This window comes from Glossina fuscipes, unplaced genomic scaffold (assembly GCF_014805625.2).
Source record: "Glossina fuscipes isolate IAEA_lab_2018 unplaced genomic scaffold, Yale_Gfus_2 0, whole genome shotgun sequence".
In the NCBI taxonomy this organism is placed as follows: domain Eukaryota; kingdom Metazoa; phylum Arthropoda; class Insecta; order Diptera; family Glossinidae; genus Glossina; species Glossina fuscipes.
The window spans coordinates 9,066,866-9,080,489 of NW_023998414.1; the positions used below are offsets into that span (position 1 = coordinate 9,066,866).

The following is a 13,624-nucleotide window of genomic DNA, read 5'->3' on the forward strand; positions in this document are numbered from 1 at the left end:
TAAAAAAAAAAAAAAAAAAAAAAAAAAAAAAAAAAAAAAAACTATATGAATTCAATCGTTTGTATCATTTAATTACATCTGGCTGTCAAATGTGAATTAATGCAGCAACATCCGGTAAGTAAAACACGAAAATTGATTTATATTATCATGTATATATAAAAAGTATATGTAAACTTAAATACTTCATGAATTCTGTAAAATTGTATAAAAAGTGTATAAAATTTACAAAATTAAAATTGTTATCATCAATTTAAATGTTCCTAGCATTTTAAGTGCATTAATATTATACGAAGAAAACCGTGATATTCAGCATTCATCCTTAAAGTGATCTTAATTTTTACTTATAAGCTTTTTATTCATTTCTTTTCGGAAAGATCACCAAACATCATTGTAATATAGTTAGTTATACACAATATCTTTATTATTATATAATTAAGACATACACACACAACAGTCCTTACTAAACTAATTTTTTTCTATATTCTATATTCGTAAAGTATAGTACACGAAGATGACGTCTAAATTGAGATGCCAAACTCCCTATCCATAAAGTCTAAGTTGTTTGTAGTCCTTATGTATCTATTATTATCTCTGTTTTACACGATATAAAAATTTGATTATTAGGAAAATCATTCGGTAGACTGTTGTTCCATAAATGCCTAGGTATGATTTATGTACATAATATTGGCTGTATTTTACAATTCTGAAGCCTGCTGCGTATTCGTATCAAATTCCGTATGTATATGTTAATCGCCTATGTTGTACGTACGCGTTGCTTAGCCCCTAACCGCTTGCAAGTACACGTAAATTGTTGCCGATTTCTAGCTGCCGATATAGATTAAACCTGTTTACAGCTGGCCATACATTTCCTATCAAGGAAACATTGTTCGATTGTGAAATTGCTGTCGGTTATTATATTCAAGCTACGATCGAATTTAGTCGATATCGATAGCTATGAATCGTCTACTGAGCATCCACGCTACGCATATTTTGTGCAATTCTCTACATTTACAGAAATACAAGTGTATGTGTGTATAAATTATACGATTCTATATGAAAAAAATATATAATTTACATATATTATCATATATGCTTTTATTTGTTAGTAGAAATGGAGTAAAAAATTTTCCACAGGGTTCAAGTTTTTGCGTCCTTTCTTGATAAAGAATTATCATTACTTCTAATCTTAATAAACGATCAACGAACTGGACTAAGCCGGCGAATCGGCCAGATGAGTAGATAGATACTTACGTAAGAAAATAGATTCGCTGCCTTATAAGGCATGTATTGGTTTGAGGAGGTGGATAATAAAGATGCGCTGCGTTTGTTTTTCTAGCACTTTGCGATTAAGTAGACAGTAGTAGCAGACCACGCATAAAGTATCAATATTCTTGATTAACTTAACCTTCAGTATTTGACATACTTTCGCTTGATGACCGCACCAACCACGTATGAAAATGAAAGCAATCAAGCCTACGATAGATAAAAAAGTGTAACCGACAGTTCACACATATTTTTAACAAATATAATCTGCTGATTTATTTCAGACAAACAACGGACGGGAAGAGCCAAATTACTTTGCAAATTTGTTTTAATTGAAAAGAAATTAAAAGCTTGCAGTCCAGCAAGGCCTACTACTAAATACAATTTTTGATTTACTTTCATCATAAAAAATGATTTCTAGCTTCGATGCAAAGAGTCACTCGCTCGAAACGAAAGCACTCAAGTAGTTCAATTTTAAAACAATTAAGGCTTCTGTCAGAGAGCTTATTTCGCCTTAGAAAAGCCAATATAACATCTTGCTGCCACATGCAGGCTTCCTTCCCACGAGAACTTTTCACAAAGAATATACCATTACGCTCCGCTACGATATGTCAGGTCAGTATTCTTTTGAAGTTCCTCACCGAAAAGACGCGTTTATGGGAGAGCATCTAAACTGGTCGCACTTTATCCATAATACTAAACAATTTTCCATAGCTTCCAGGACCGAAATATGTCCGCAAGCTAATATTAATCCAAATATCTCGAAAAGTGCAATGCAAAATACCTGAACGATTTTCAGGCTTGCAGAGGAACAATGAAAGAATAGTTTAGTGTAATTTTCACCGAGTGTTTCATACGTCCGCATAAACTTTACATTTCGTTTACCACCTAAGCCGAAAGGTATAGCACGGCGAGTTCTCCGACTAATACCTCTGCATGCTACAAACAGAGTAAAGAAATCAAACCGCCTATCCTGCTTCCCTGAACAAATAAGTAAGTGGTGACTATTAGAGCAATTAAAGCAAGCAACGTAAGTCAAAGATAATTTCGATGTTGCTCTTTAGCTGCTCTCTCATAGCACATTCATATTTCAATGAGTATTTAGCCATTTGGGGTTCGGTAGTGTTTATTAATTCTATATATCTGTGTGTGTGTACCTCAGACGTAAATAATTATATTCTAGCATGCTTTTTACATCGACACCTATACCTATATACCTTATACCTACAACTGTACTAATTAACCGCCATAATAGAACTTGCCTTTCTCCCAAATATATATATGTATGTATGTTATTTGATTTCAAATATTTTGAAAAATGGATTATTAATGAAACGAGAGACACTCTTTGTTGAAATTTCTCATAAAATTGTGATTTTTGCACGATTTTGAAATTAAATAAGCTAAAGCTAGTAACCGGTTAAATAAAATATGTATTGTTGTAGTAGGGCCAGTACTTGCACTTATAGTGCTTTTCGCATTTAAGGTACAAAATTTTTGCTACGATTAAAAATTTCATTGTAAATCTACTATGCGTTCATATTTTAAATGTAATTTTCCTCATTATATATAAAAGCCTAACTAAGTATGTTTTCATGACTACGTAAATGATTTTCATGAAATTTCAAGGTAATGTCTACTTTCCCTTACATTTGATAAACTTCGCTATAAATGCATCTCTCATTAACGTCATAATTAGTAAAAAATTTAAAAGATTCCGTTATTATATGTGAATGTTATTAAATTTCGTTTCATTTAGTTGAAGATGTATCAGTATCTCATTTTGACTTAATACCTGTATAGCAGTATAGATGTAGTCTATGGGTAAGAGTAATCAACCACATCAAGTTCGAATTTTTGAGTAGAAGAAAGAAAACAGGTAAAGATTAAAATATTTAACGTTTATTTTCTCTGCTTAAAGTCGTGTAAAAGTGAATGTAATCGCTTTATAGGGCACTCTTGATTTAAAGGAAGTAAAAAAGAAATATTTAGTTCCACGTATATCGCCCATTAAACGCAATCTCTTCAACTTAATATGAAGGGTCTTTTATCGAGATTGATACCCACCCAGAGTGATGTTTGTAAGATTTGAAATTAAAAAAAAGAAAAAGAAGAAAACGTATCAAAGGCAAATTTATTTTATCGTAAAGTTTAGACATTGCATTTACGCTCCCAACTCACGACGACGCACACGATGGCTCCCTCCAATTATTAATCATTCATCTGCCCAGCATTAGTTGTGTTATGTCTGCGAATAACTTAACGTCGAATATTCGTCCCTGAATGTTTCAAAGCCTGAAGCTTGTGAGCACCGATCTGGATTGTAGTCCCAAAGAAATACGGTTCAATTGGTATTAAATCGCATGACCGCGGCGCCAATCCACTTTTTTTATGAACAAACGAAGAGCACCCACCCACAACTGAGCTGACACTTTGATGAAATATATCAATGATTTCCAAACGTTTAAGAATGTTAAGGCGCCGCATGATGCAACTGCAAATTGTACTCGATATTTTCATAGGTGAAAGCGTAAAAACAAAAAAACAAAAAGATATACTTTGAGGCAGTTTTGCATTGTGTTGCTCGTAACGAGAATCCTTGGTAAGAATTAGCAAACATTTTGTTATTCAAAATATTCTTGCTCTGAATTATTCAACGGTATTCTTAAATGACGAGCTACAAATAGCATGCTCCTTAAAATGGCTAAAGCTTTCAATTTTATTCTCTAAAAAGAACAAGTCTTTTCATGAATCTAACAAGCCGGCCAGACTGATGAACATCGCAACATTAATGTTGAACTTTTTCAAAGTTATTTCAGTCTTTCCGATGCTTCAGATCTATTCGCGAACCTATCAAATATATCACGCATTTTCAAACTTTATTTATCGTTTCTACTTTAATGACACGAGTGCCCTTTTAAATCCCATATACTGGGTATAAAAATTTTTTTCACAAATATACAAAGGAAAATGGATATGAAATACCGAGAAAATAATAAAAATTTACTACTTACTAAACCACGTTTAATAATATTCATAAACACTTAACCGTACCCATATACCTTAAGCGTATCTAGATAGAAGAATTTATAAGCATTTATAACAACTCAGCAACGAACAGTGTAGCTGTGTAGAAAATTTTAGTACAAGAAGAAAAGTCGCTGTTTATGACGTGTGTATGCGTTCAGGTTTTGGTATTTATATATAGCAATCTTGTAATTGCGACATAGACATATACGCACAAACCTACCGACTAGTTTAATATGTGGTATTATACTTATATGGCCACGTAAAAAGGGTTCAAGTTCACTTTCAACAGCCTTGGGGATTAAAAATATTTTTCAAGTTATTTGTGTGGGTAGGTGTTAAAAATAAAAGCCGGTGTTACTTTCAATATTTTCTCTTTATTTATTTATTCATTTATTTATTTAGTTTTTTTTTTTTTTTGCTTTTTTGCAAAATGTATGCATAAAAGTGAAATTTTGTTACTTTATCTCTTTATAAGTCTTTCGGGCTTTTCATGCAAAATTATTTAAAACTGAGTAAAAAAACAATTTCATTGCTTTTATGTATGTATAGATTGTAATAGATTTAATTATTCATAGCATAAGCCTAAAGATATTTAGATTTTAATTTTTATGTCGCTCCAAATTGAAATATTAAACGTAAAGTGAAAAGTAAACAATCGTTGCAATGATTGGAATATAGAACTCAAGAGATGTGTATCAAAATTAAATTTAAAAATGTCTAAAACATATCGTGATCTTAATGAATGCATGAACTCTTTCCTCCTTATGTTATATGAAATCGTCACTTCATGCGCATTCAAATTGAAGAAGAAAGAACTCACATGAAGATTAAAATTATTATAAAGATCTTACTATGAATAATGTCCGTCAGAAAGTATTCCAACTTTACATATAAATCTCTTGGATATGAAAAGAGTTGACTCGACAAAAAACAAAAACAAAAGAAAAAAAACATATAAGAAAATGGAAATGACTTACTGCGACGACTAGAATGAATGAATATTTTCGTTAAAACTACTGTAGCGTGATGAGGTTTTTCTTATATGCCTTACTCTTTGATAGGCAAAACGATTTTAAAGAAGAAAATTTTAAAGGCTACAAAAAAAAGCATTACATGAAATAAGATCCATTTCTATTACAGCTACACTGTTAGTTTTAGGGAAAGAAATTTTCCAAATTTTGTATTCATATGCTCCCCGTTTTCTTCTGGGCAATGATTTTTTTTATTTATTAAATAATTTCACTTTTATTACTTTGATATTTCTCGAGTTATGCGTTATCTTCTCCATAGAAATCAGATGTCACAGGCATACAATTCGTTTGGTTCGCTTCAAAAGAGAAGAGAATTGCTTAGACTAGTGCTCAGTTTCTCGGAACAGCATATAATTAATAAATTTGGAATCGCTGTTCAAACTCTGCTATAGAGTATAGGATACAGCAGTATATAGTTTACTCTGTAAATGTTCATCTATTCTATAGGTAGAGTAAGGACGATACACAATCAAATGTACGGGAAGTCATTCAACTAGTTACACAGCAAACGACAATCGTGCCTTCACTGAAAGCGAATAGCAAGCAATTCTGAACATTGTACAATAATCGAACTGAATTTCCTCTCTTTACAAATTATATCGCAACATAGCACTTAAGCAGCTACGATATGTAAGCAACTTTGACTCTATTTGCTTAAGATCAATGCAGTTCGTTGTGTGTAGATGTTGACTTATTAAATTCTGTTTCGAGCACAAAGGAATTTAAAACGAACAAAGAACGCGATGATTCCGATTACCTGGATCACCAGCTGTAAGAGTTTTTTACTTTACGAAAAATTAATATAGATTGTCGATCGCTTTATCTATACATGGCCGATAAGGATAATTAAACGAAAGTCAAAGGTTTATGAGTTACGTTTAAGCGATAACTGGCATCGCATCGTTTGCAAGAAAATCCTACAACTGAGGCAGGCCTAGAACAAACCTGGATTACCAATTATCGACCACCACGACTACTTCCTGAAGCCACCCACTTAGTGGTCAAGTTTCCATCCCGATTTGTTCGCCGCGACTCTGAATTTCCATACGCATTAAAAAATGTGCATGCAATGCGCTCGGAGCACATTGAAACACCTACGGTTATTATTTATGCATACGGATTAGTTCTGAAATGGGTATTATGATCTCATAGTTCCCATAGTTTTTAGACTGTAATCGTTTAGGATTATCGGCATTACGTATGCCATTCCACATCCTTGCATTCGGATTATCCATATATCTTTGATTGCCATTCAACTTTTCCTCCATGGATTCTAATGAAAGAAATATTTGCCCATTTTCATGTTAACTTTTGTGACGTTATAAGTACTAACTAGCTAACGAATCATTATTTTGGACTTAGAGGTACCCTGATAATCTAACTAACTGAAGGAAGAAGAAGAATGAAGAAACTGAAAAAAAAATCGTTATACACTATACTTGAACTGATAAACTAACTAACTAACTAACTAACTAATGCATCCTTTTTAGGGATGGAGAAATGGACTGAAACTAAAACAACCCTTATATATATTATTTAAATTATTCCATATTCGAAGTTCTTGCAATAATATGTGTGAGCGCATTTTAACAAGTGAAGGTTACCTTCATTGTAATGTCATTGGTGCAAAGGTACTTTGATGGTTTTTATTATGATCGTTTGTTACAAATGAAATATAATTTAAAGAGACATACGCTGCACTCTTAGTAACATTTTAATAAAATGTTTTATATATGTTAACGAAATCACTTCGAAACTTCTGAAAGCAAAAAGCGTAGGGCGAAGTAAGAAAACATTAGAATACTTAAATAACATATTTCAAGCGACAATGTATGGAAATTGTACGGAGGGTATTGTGCGAATAAATGAAATACTTGGAAAGACATTCAACTTAATAAAGTGATGGGGCGTTTAACTATTTGCAATCATTTGGGAGGTGGATAATTTTCAAGATGTTGTTTAATGTGCGCTACAAAAAAAAAAATATATATATATATATATAAAAAATAAAAAAAATAAAAATTAAAGAATGAAAGCAAGAAAGAAAGAGAAAACACACAAAATGGCAATTACAGCATTTTAATGATACGTTCAAATGACAATTTCAAGGTAAACAAGTTTCGAATTTCATCTAAATGAGTGCAAAAGAAAAAAAAAAAAAAAAATAGAAAAAAACAGAAGAAAATAGAGGAAAAGAATATAGAAAACTTTATCATGTTAACCGTTATTAATGTGTGCAAGTGGATGTGTTGATAGAGACAGCACATGCATGTGTATATATTGAGAGAGCACACGATATAACCGCAGTTAACACACATGGGATGTCGGTTCTGCCTATAAACAAGTGTTGGTTATATTTTTAATAGGTTTGCGGTTAGCTTTCAGTGTTTTAAACGAAACGAAACGAAACGAAAGAATATTAGTGCCGCATACACTATACGCTTCCACGATAGCTACTAACACTTTTATGTTTGCAAGCAATATTCTATATAAAAATCTAAGTAAGACTTTCTTTCAGAGCACTAATACAATAAAATGTTTAGAGCAGAAATAGATAATAAACTCAGCCATAAATGTATTTTCTAAGTAGTTTATCTTCAGTATTCCACTTGAGTTATTCGCCTGATTTGTTTTAATGGAAATAAAACATAAGCAATTTGTTCAGCAATTTGTGCGGTCCTGCTCTTTATCAGTTGCCAAAAAAAAAAAAAAAATATAAATAATAATAACAATGATACTTAAGATAATTACATTTGGTCGTGACAGAGTCTTTTATACTCATCATCGTTATCCTGAAAAGGGCTGAAAAATGGGAAAGAGCTAAATTTATCATATTTTCTAAAATTGGGCGGGTACGGCTCATTTTTTCTATTTTCAGAGTAAAATTGAAAATATATATGGCGTATGGGTTGCACTTTATGAGTAACAAGCAGAAAACACGAATAGCAAAAATGTTCTCAGTTTTTGTTTTATAGGGGTGTGGATGCTGTGGGCGTGTTCTTTAAACGATTCGCGTCTTTTTCGAATTTTTTTTCCGAATTTGAAGGCGATACCTTCATTTTTGCGGATGGCAGATTGCTTGCCGCTGATTCTCCCCAGTTCGACAGGTGGACAGATGGACAGATGGATTGTAAATTTGAAACTGGCCAAGAATTAATATTCTTTATGGGATTTTCGAAATCTGCGCCTTCGCGTTACAATTGGTGTTGAAAAAAAAACTTAAATTTTTATACACTATCGGTATCGCCCACGGCATATACGATTACATGTTTTGTAAATTTAGCTGCGGTAGATTAAGAGTAATAAGTAAAAAGAAAATTTGGTATTCGTTTAGCAAAGTAGCGGCGTTCTGAATTCATGTGATACCGTGGACTTGTCCTTCAACAAATTGGGCCCATTTTCAATACCGATCTGCGTGCAAAAAATTTCACTGTTTCTGCCAAACTTGGGGTTGAAAGCTTCATATTTGAGACCAAGCGAATGCTTACAACGGACATTAGATAGACGGACAGATTGAAATTCAGCGAGACCGGTACGCAGGTATGATTGAATCGATTCAGAATTTGACGCTGATCAGGAATATATATGCTTTGTGGGGTCTCTGAAGTTTCCTTCGAGGCGTTGCAAACGTTTTGACAAAACGAACGTACCCCTCATCCTTCAGCGGTGGGTGTGGAAATATACAATTTACTTAATACTTTACTTTACTTATAATATTTATTTTTTGTGGCTGATTTTTTTTATGTTTGTGCAGGTGGTGTAGGATATTTTTACCGTTACATCTTCTGGATTGTCTGAGTAATGGGTGAAAAACCGAAAAACCACTCTATGATATTACAAAAATGAAATCCAAGTTAAATATCAATTAATTAAGGTCTTGCTTGATAACGTTTAGTTCACTGTTTAAAGTATGTATGTAAGTATTCACTATTTCTCAGTACGAAGACGCAATTATTGTGTTTCTACGAGATTTGATATTAAACCCTAACACCTAACGAATGTGAGCAATAAAGGGAGAGATAGGTAGAATATTTCACGGCATCAAATACACACGCGTACACGCGTACACTTATTCATGTTGTGTATGAACTTTAAAGCTCTTTAAAAAGGATTTCAATTATTATGAATGCAAATAAAAAAAAAAAAAATTAAAGTAAGCCATTTAATGTAATTAAAGCAAAAAAAAATCCCAAGTATTGTCTAAAGTAAGTTTTAAACGCAAAGTGATTGAAAAAATCAATATAAACTTCCTGTATTTACTAGTGACTTCAAGTAGACCTTGAACGAAATTGCGATTGAAAATGTCTTTGATGAATATTTTGGTCATGTTGATTCTAGTAAGCATGGCCGTACTATTCCATTGATGAAATTTTAAAATACCTTACCTTTCTTTTTTGTGTCTGTGTGTGTGTGTGTGTGTGTTTTTTTTTTTTTGGGAGGGGGTTTCATTTCGATCCTTCATTTAGTTTAACAGTTTAAGGTAAACGAACATATACCACCTGCCGTTAAAGTATTAATATGAAATATAATGAAATATATTTATGAAACAGTGTGCGTGTAAGGTATTATGCAGCTGAAATTGCTTTCATATACCCTTTCATACGTTTTACACGCTTAACTAAGTTTCAAAGTTTGTGTAAGCAATAAGTAAGTATTCCTCATATAAAATCAATACTTACAATATATCGTTGAGTTATATAATACAAAAAATAAAAAAAAAAATAAAAAAAATGTAATTAATTTTTATATCAATTTTCAAAACAAATCAATAAATAGAGAAAACAAAGGAGGGAAAAAATGAAGGAAGACGTTCACCTAGAGGCCAGTTACAGTGATGGAAAATATCCGTGCCCCTGTGCTGAGACATCTAACATCTTTTTCTTCCATCAAACGCTTGACATACATTTCTTTTGTATAGTAGCAAATATGCTAAAATTGACAAGTTTAATCTATGTGAGTTTAACCCAGAAAACTTAGCAAAATCGCTGAATTGCTTAAATATGAAAGCTATGAATCCCGTTACATATATAACTAGTAATCAATAAGAGTTTTTCACTGATATATCCTATGCAGAGCATGCAGAGGTATTTTAAATTTGCTTCGTTTGATGTTCTTAAGCATTGAGGCAAATAAAATTCATTTAGGGTACACCGGACTTATCCATACCTTCGCAACATTGAACAATACAGATCGAGGATCCAATCAGAAGCCCATATATGTATATACATATACATATATGTAAGCTATATAAGATTCTGATTCCATATAGGTAATCCCTTCAGCTATTATTCAGATGTATATATATCATTATATAGCATTTCCGATTACTGATGCATATTTCGTATTGTTACAACAACAACAGCATTAGTTTCATTTATTATTACGTATGAAAACAAATTTTGGTAATCAATTAAGTCCAAGTCAATAAAACTTTTTATCATTGAAAAAAAAAAAATAAAAATAATTTAAATTCTCTACTTATGCATATACAGGCGCATAGCAAAAACTAATACGCACCCATTTTCACAAGTTCAGTAAACAGAGAACAGGAAAATAATTTAATAACATATTATGGTTAGCCATGAAAATGCTTCAAAGCCACAAATCTCAGTTGTAAATGGCTTTAAAACAAAATACAAACAAATAAAAATATTTTAATACCTTGATTAGAAAAAAAAGACATTTTTAATTCGTTATTCACATTTGTTTCGAGTCTTTGTTCATATTTATAGAAATGCAACCAAAGCAATTAAATTAAATTTTATAAACATAAACTGAATACTGACTGATTTTATGGTTTTCACATAATATATTTTCCGTGCGCCTTAACCAACCAAAAGGCATAAATGTTTCCATATTGAGTTTGTTACAATTCGAAATCAATTTATTATATGCTACATCAGTTGTGGATTTTAAATAGACCTATCTTTTATATTATAGCGATGAATTCAGAATCACCTTCTGAATCACTTCAGTCATCAATCAATTCATTTAGAATTACTTTTCGAATCGATCTAAGCTTGTCTGTCCCTCTGTCCGCCTTATATTCTTCTCATCAACTTAAAGTTCTCAGATTTTTAAATATTTGAAGGACGTGCTTGCGCCCAAAAACGAATGCTATAAAAAATGGCTCGGATTGAAACACTTTTCCGACCGCTTGCCGTATAACTTTGTTAAGCGGAATGGTGTAGGGTAATAGTGGTTTAACAGTATTTTTACATTTTTTTATCACTTTACATTCTTACTTCTATCCTTTATTCGTTCGCCTTATGCCTTCGTACTTCTATGACAGATCCTCAGGCTTGATGCATAAAGGTGCATGCAAGACTAACATAACCTCACATTATTATTACGAAGTAATCCGTAAAGAATTCAATTTTGAAACTTCACAACAAATCTGTCTGTCAGATTAGTAAGTACATCTTGCAAACAATATATGATCCCAATGAGACGCAACTCATTTATTTTACTATATAAATGACTTTCATATATATATATATATATATGTCTTTTTGTAAGACGATGTTCCGCATTTTCCTTAAGAAGAACATAGATCAAGTGTAGACAAGTTAAAACGTAGCAATGTGCTAGAGCCCATCATTCATCACTTCGTTTAGTATGATTTTTCAAAATAAAACCATATATGGAAAGTGTTCGAAAAAGTAGTGGAATCGTAAACTTTTGCGATAGCGTTCGTCCTTCAGATAAAACATGTCAATGTATTAAACAACATCAAAATTTTGCAAACATTTTCCAACCGTAAGTTGAACGCAAACGGACAGTTGGACAGACGGACCAGCAAGCTTAGAGCCTTTGCAATATAAAAGCTGGGTCTATTATCTCAAGACCCCCTAGATGCTGTACACATTGGCATAAACTTTATATATTCTTGTACCACAACGGAAGTAGGGTATAACAAACTTTACGTACATATGTACTCCTACGCATAACATGCTGCCCGTATGTTAAAAAAAGTTTATAATTAAGCGCTTACACCACCACAAAATTTACTAGATTTTAAAGTAGTTAAATAAAACCAAAAATAGTATAATTGAATAAATAATGTCTAAAACAGTTGTGGTTTCTGTTTGCTGGGATTTTGCTTTGATCCCATAGCAAATATTATTTATATAAATTAAAATCCACGTTTGATGGTATAATGAGGAGAAGCATAAAAATTTAAAAATCCAGATAAATACGTTTTTCTCGATTAGAAGAATTTTCGTTATTTAATAACTCCGACCGCTTGCAATAGCGGAATGTAAGCGTTTGACTTAAATTTCTATCTACTTTACGAGAATCAATTGAATGACATACGGCTTGCAAGGCTTTCATTGAAGTGGAAATTCGAGTCTCAAAAAGGAGAAAACGCACACAAAGACCAATAGCAGGTAAGTAAGTACAAAGCTTTTTTAAACATAATCGATGGGTGTTTGGTTACAAACCCTTGTATATATCACAATCGCATTGGTGGACTGCATATTGACACAGATTGACATTCTGAATCCATGACATTGAAGCATCAGTTCCTTGACTCTGTCATCGAACGCCACTAAGCGTTCAACGGAATCTTTCATTGCTCTATGGCGTTTTTTATTTATTTTTTTTTAAACTTTGAAAATTATATACTAATGTTTTCCATATAGAAAATGCATTGTGATCCATTTAAAGATTTACCGCGAATTTAAGTTCGTTTAAGAATTTACGCTCGTGAGTTGCTGGCTAACTAAACTCAGGAAATTCAAGATATTTCGCGTAAACAAGCAAGTGGTGGTAAATTTTAATAGATGTCAACCTTCCATCAAACATCTATCTAGCGATTCTAAAAGATCGTAACGAATGACTATTAATCGATTTAGATTAAATCACTATACATATTATATACGGATATGAATTCTTCTCACATAAGATGAAAGAAAAATGAACGTTTGTTTATTAGGAGCAGAAGGGTCCATTAACGCTTCTAAGAGAGTTCCGAATGCAACTTGAGATTGCAACTTGATTGAGATTTGATTTGAGTAATCTGACGGGCGTAGATTTACGTTTGCCAAAAATATCCATATACCTAATAGATATTCACTCAGGCGTTGTCATCGTTTACAAGCACTTGCTTAAAAAGGAATACTTTGGCTTATGGTTGTAACAGTTTTATAAAACCCAATAATAATTGCTATTATGGTTGGCATATAAAGTCATAATTTCCTCTCTTCATCATAATCTTTGCGGTCTGTACGTCTCCAAACAATTGAATAGTCTTTGGTTTTCAGGTGTTGCAAGCAAGATAGTAAAATTCGTATATC

At 32.3% G+C, this 13,624-nt stretch overlaps 1 protein-coding gene across 3 annotated transcripts in view; it reads left to right on the plus strand.

Moving 5' to 3' along the window:
* The window catches only part of LOC119636086 (dipeptidyl aminopeptidase-like protein 6), a 249,463-nt gene that overhangs the window by 67,569 nt on the left and 168,270 nt on the right, over positions 1-13,624 (plus strand). Inside the window, exon 2 of one of the 3 annotated variants that reach the window (XM_038031207.1) lies at positions 106-114. The exons of the other annotated variants lie outside the window; for them this stretch is intronic. Coding sequence (XP_037887135.1) covers positions 106-114 — 9 coding nt within the window. The remainder of the gene's footprint in view (positions 1-105; positions 115-13,624) is intronic. 3 annotated transcript variants of the gene reach the window in all.